Genomic DNA, 6,000 nt, shown 5'->3' on the forward strand with positions numbered 1-6,000 from the left:
GGCATTCTACTTCTGAGTGTACAGTTCGCTGTGTAGATCCTCAGGAGCATATTTTTACCTGCCTTACATCTTAAGCTTTCCTAGCAATTACATTCTATATGAATATAGGGAATGGAAAAAAAGAAAAATATTAACACATTTCTTCAGAGGCTCGTGGAGAATGCTGTAATTTCAAATGGTATCTGGCAAAGAAATCATAATAAAATTGTAGCATATAATAGTACTACGTAAGTTACTGGCAAGCACTTTAAGAGACTGTGCATTAGATTTTCTTCTAGCAGTTAAAGATTGGAATTCAGCTTCTCTTAATTAAAGAAAAAATTGGGTCTCTGGTGTCTGATTAAAATGAAACTGAAAGTTTGCCATGTTGAGACAGCTGTTACGTTATATGCTACAAGTGGAACCTGCAGCAAAATATTGTAGCGTGTGGTTCTCCTGCACAGGTTTCCAGTTACTCCATTATTTCCTCCTGTTCCCTGATTTTCAGTCCTCCCACACCAACATTTAGGCAACATTCCATGCCCATCAAACGTGCTTAGTCCTCATTGGACTGTTGTTATTGCTTTGCCAGTGGCGGGGCAAGGGAGTTTTTGTACTTCTGTAAACTTATAAGATATACTACATATCTTACCAGGGGTATCTGGTTAGTGCTGCCACTTTAGCTATGACCTGGCTATGGTTATGCTTTACAATCATATTCCCTAAGTGTGGCTAAAGAGAACCTTTAAATAGTTGTGTACATGGCTCATGTGGTCTTTCATCTAGAAATGGCTAGGTGTCATCCTTCATGGTTGTAGACAGAATAACACTGAATGACCTTTTGAAAAGAAAATCCAATATGAAACTTTAAAATGTTAAGATATTACTTTTAAGCACACGTAGGGTTGTAACTGGCATCAAAGACCTACACATTGTCAGAGGCAGTTGTGAGCTTTAACTTGTCATAGGTGACCAATCATAGGTGACCAATTTTATGTAACTCATGCTAATAGTATCCTGCTTCCCACCCCCCGCCCCGCAAAAAGTGTATTCAGTGGTACCTCGGGTTACATGCGCTTCAGGTTACATATGCTTCAGGTTACAGACGCCGATAACCCAGAAATAGTACCTCGGGTTAAGAACTTTGCTTATGAGAACAGAAATCGTGCTCCGGCTGTGCAGCAGCAGCAGGAGGCCCCATTAGCTAAAGTGGTACCTCAGGTTAAGAACAGTTTCAGGTTAAGAACGGACCTCCAGAATGAATTAAGTTCTTAACCCGAGGTACTACTGTAGTTGTTATAAATAGTGGCTCTGCTTGTGCATATGAATATTGTTGCACATTGTGTTCCAACACATGTTCCCAAAAGATCTTATATCTGTTAAGATAAAAGTTTTATTTATTTTTAGGACCAGTGCATTTGATTCCATCCCTGTGCTGTGATGAGACATGTAGCCTGGAACACAGCTGCCATAGCTGCCCTTTTCACTCTCGGAATACACTTCATGAAAGGTAATTCAGGACCTTTCTTTGAGTCGGCTGCTAACTATTCTGTTCTTATATCCTGTAATAAATATTAAATGAACTAAAAGAGTCAAGTGAAAAACTTTGAATTGACACATGTTTGCTGCCAGCTTTGTGGAAAATTCATATTCATGGCAATATCATTATTACTTTTGCTCACTAAATAAAAACTGGTTGTGGGTCACTTTCTGTGGTGTGAATGCTAGCAAGTTAAAAGAAGTTAATGATCTGTTTCTGGGTGGGTATCCATATACCCCTTTGAAGACCCTGAGGTGATTTCTTAGTACTTGATCCATAAAGTACTATGCATACTCATTCTAACAGACACCTTGCTTGGAAAAATGTTATTGCCAGTAACTGAAGTTCTAAGAGTGTTTCCAAACAATAATTTTCAGAATTGCTTGCTGACTCTGTTGCAGACATCTTAGCGCAATGTAGCCCTTCTGTTGCAAGTCTATTGCATATTTGCACCACCAAAGCCACATGATTTTGTCATGTGAGAAAATACAAATCTCTTGCTCACCTTGCTTTGCAGGCATTTGCAGCTGAGAGTGCTGCATGAAACATGGTTGCATATCACAGATTTTGCCATTTTTGAACAAAATATTGTTGGGCCCCACGTGCCCTTTTTCCCCCAACCCACACTTCTGTGGAGCACACCTTCTTCTATTACATGCAACTGGGTGCAGGCCTCCCCTCCCCCTCCAACTGTTCGCAATACATTTCTGCCTGCCTCGCCTGCCCCGCACCCCTACTCACCTGCTTGCCTCTCCTCTGGGCCTGCCTCTCTTACTGTCTTGCCTACCTGTCTCTCCCCAGCTGCCCTGGTTCAGACACACTTGGAAATGGCACCAAAAGCCAGGAGGAAAGCTGGGAAAAGAGGGTGACACTTGGTGGCTGCCCAAGGGAGAGAGAGAGCAGTGCTAACTTGCATAAAATATTGGAGGGGCTGCCCACCCTAAATTGGGGGAGTTGAAGGGATCAAGATCCCATAGAGTTGACACCTGCAAATCACGAGTAACATAAAAACACTAGTTCTTACTCTAGTTCTTGATTTGCAGTGTTACTTTTTGAACCTTATTAAAGTTGCCCTTTATTTCCTGTGACTTCTTGCAGGAATTCTAATTCTGTTGGGGAAATGATTCCAGCATTCCTCGGTTCTCTTTCACATTCAACCTGTGGAGATCTTTCAGATGCCTGGCCTCTTATCCAAAATCCAGCTTGCTGTGATAGTATTTCTTTCTGTGAGTCATACCCTGAGCTAACGGGAGAAGATGAAAATTCTTTCAGCCTAGAGACTGAAAAAACAGCCATTGTGGATTCAGATAACGAACAGGATTTAAGGGTATTCATGTCTACAACGTCTCATTTTGGAAGCTTGACAGAATCAACTGAACTTTCCAGTAAGAGTCCTTCCAGTATCACTGCTTCATTAAACCAGTTTGTAACTGCTGAACCACTGTCAACAACAGAGCTTGACAAAACAGTTAGTGATTCTATAAACTGATGGCCAGGTAAGAACAAAACATTAGTTGCCTACCAGGTGAAGTACTATGTAGTATCAATTAAACTTTTACTAATGCTATCTAGGATAGTTTGTAAATTGTCTAGTTGAAATTGGTGTCTCAGTGATCCTTCACTAATAATTCTGCCTCCTCTTGTATATATTTTACATGCTTTATAAATGCAGATTTATGCAAATTCCTAACGCTTTTAAAATCTTACTCTGATTTGCATAGCCATTCCTATTAAAGTCAATGACCACAGCTCCAATCACGTGTTCACAACTAAGAGCTCCCGAGGAGGGCATGGATTATTTCTGTGCATCTGAAGTTGAACTCAGCTCATCTGGATGAGCACTGGTTCCACGTCACTTGCATATGGATCTCCCTTGCTGTTTTAAAGTCCATATTCCTGTTTTGAATTGTTATCTTGCATTATTTTTGAACAGTACTTAAGCCCTTTATATCAATATTATATTTATTATAACTTTAAAAAGAATGTGACTGTATAGTACATTTGCAGGCTTATAATGTATAGGACCTGAATTTAAATAAGATTGTGACAAGATGGCGGATTTAGGAGTGCTGCTGCGGGGATTAGGCTGATTCCTGGACAATCCCACCAGCAGGGGACAGCAGGACAGAGACGGGATGGGGTTGTCAAAAGACACTTTGAATATCCCCAGAGGGAGCTGGGGAAGCGGTATAGACTTGCTCTGTGGGCTGAAAATATTTTTCTTCCCAATGTTTCTGATTGGAATTGACTGGCTGAAAGTACTTTTCCTATTAATTAGAATATAATTAGTATACAAAAGCTTGTGTTCAGCAGTAAATAATAAAAATGACAGGCATCTTCTTATGACAGTGACATCTAGAATGTGGCCAGTTGTAGGTTTTGTGCATATGGCTAACCCCTGCTATCTTGCTCTCTTTTAGGAATCTAAAGGACCTTTCTTGGCAGCCTTTAAACTGAATGCTTCCCAACGTGCTTCTCTTTGAATGCTTGTGGATGGAATGTGGCCTGGATCTCGATGTTACAAGGTTTCAGAAACAGCTGAACTAAATTGGCAGCATTTCAAAGCTCTCTCAGGCAGTTGCATTTGAAATACAGCAGCTGTATGAGAAAACTTCAAGGAGCAGCTTGGTAAAAGACCAAAGGCAGATCCATGCTACTCTGTCTCTTTTCTGAACAGCAAGCTTCTGTGTCTCATTGACACAAGGAAAGTTTGGTGGACTGATCTTACTGCTAAGCAGATTATGTAAATATAAAGAGCAATAGAATTGTGTGTGTGTGTGTGTGTGTGTGTGTGTGTGTGTCTACTAATAGCAGGTGTTTGTTTGTCCATTTTTCTGTTGGCAAAAGGAAGCATTTAACAGGATTTTCAACGAGCTGTACTGAGTCAATACATAATAGGCCAAATATACAACAGTAAAAAGAATCTTAAAATAATAAAATGAAACTTCATTGGGAACTTGGGATCTGCCTGTTACAGTACAGAATGCATAAATACTTGTGTGGAGAAAACATGCTGTGAAAATTGCAAGACTATACTAAAGTGCTTTTTTCACAGCTATTTACAGTGCAGTCCTATGCATGTTTACTTAGAATTCTAAGTCCCACTGTATTCAGGGATGAATATTCCCAGATACATGTGCAGTTCTAATGTGGCAGCAACTTTGCTTGCCAAAAGATGTTAACTCCAACTGCCAGCCAGATATTTCTCCCATAATTTTTTTGCATTTCTATGATGGCGTGCTAAAACTGTGGGTACTTTGGCAGGAAAGCTAAATACTTTTAAGTCCTATTGATTTCATTTGGAATGCTTTTGAGTAGTGCTGACTCTCACAATAATACCAGGAGGACTTGAAGTGTTTGCTTTTGGCTAAACTATATCCTGTAAATTTGTATTCTTTGAAACAAAGAACCGAAACTTTTGTGTTATATTTAGTGGAGAATCCTTTAGTATCATTGAAAAAATAAGGCTGTATTCCTGTATACACACCAATGTGGGAAGCAAGCCTCATTGAATCATAGAATCAGAGTTGGAAGGGACCTTGAGGATCATTTCCTTCCAACTAAGCATCCATGACAGAAGGCCATTCAACCTCTGCTTAAAAAATACGTGTTGTTTCAAGCAAACATCCAATGGAATTATACTATGTTAGAAAACTAATGTTACAAAATTCACGTTTTTATACGATAGTGAAAACTTGCAAATAATACGTATACTTTTTGCATGAAGAACCATATATGTGTGTAAACTTTGTAAATAAAATAATCCAATGTGCATTTCAGTATTCTGCAAAATGGTTAAGACTATGCGTGGAGACTACTGTTTACCTCTAAAAACTGCTTTCAAAAGGCCTGTGGTATGTGCCCCATTGTAATGAAGATCAAAAGTTTGAAGCAAGAACAGGATTTTAAAATGTGCATATTGTGTAAATGCAGTTTACAAAATGTTTGATTCAACCAAATTGGTCTTGATTATGTTGCCTATGGCAAGCAATTTTGTATATGCCAATAGAAAACATACACTGAATTTTTTATACTATTTGCTTTCAAACAAAAATGCTTTCCCAATATTCTTTTACATGCAGGAATTCAAAGGGGTGGACGAAGACTGTAAATTACAACTTTGTGTATATGTTTATATATTTTTCTATTTGTTAATAAATAGTCATTTAAATACTATTTGTATATATGTGTGTTTCAAACATAGATCTTCACCTAACTAATTGTTATATTTTAGAAACATGTCAAACCATCTCAGTATGATTCTGCCTTCTTTTAGTCCATTTTTATTTCTTTAGGCTATAAGACTGATCCATGCTTCCTTTTTGCTACTTCCAAATTTGGAGCAAAGCAGGGAGGGGAGAGGGAGGTGCTTGTATCTTTTGTGTCAAGATGCACACTCTCCCTCAAATATAGTAACCTATCTGTGCATATGCGCACCCACAAACTGGTAGTGACGATGGGTAAGTAAGTCACTTAGTGTC

At 38.9% G+C, this 6,000-nt stretch overlaps 1 protein-coding gene across 9 annotated transcripts in view; it reads left to right on the top strand.

The window, feature by feature from the left end:
* The window catches only part of TNFRSF19 (TNF receptor superfamily member 19), a 53,034-nt gene extending 47,339 nt beyond the window's left edge, over nt 1–5,695 (top strand). For 5 of the 9 annotated variants that reach the window (XM_083436683.1, XM_083436682.1, XM_083436684.1 and 2 more), the window contains 3 exons: nt 1,387–1,489; nt 2,618–3,015; nt 3,940–5,695. In XM_083436683.1, coding sequence (XP_083292809.1) covers nt 1,387–1,489; nt 2,618–3,008 — 494 coding nt within the window. In that variant the 3' untranslated portion in view covers nt 3,009–3,015; nt 3,940–5,695. The remainder of the gene's footprint in view (nt 1–1,386; nt 1,490–2,617; nt 3,016–3,939) is intronic. The other 4 variants (XM_083436687.1, XM_083436688.1, XM_083436681.1 and 1 more) reach the window with 1 other exon arrangement.
* The last annotated feature ends 305 nt before the right edge of the window (nt 5,696–6,000 follow it).

The sequence above is a fragment of the Podarcis tiliguerta genome, assembly GCF_965153285.1.
Source record: "Podarcis tiliguerta genome assembly, chromosome: 4".
In the NCBI taxonomy this organism is placed as follows: Eukaryota; Metazoa; Chordata; class Lepidosauria; order Squamata; family Lacertidae; genus Podarcis; species Podarcis tiliguerta.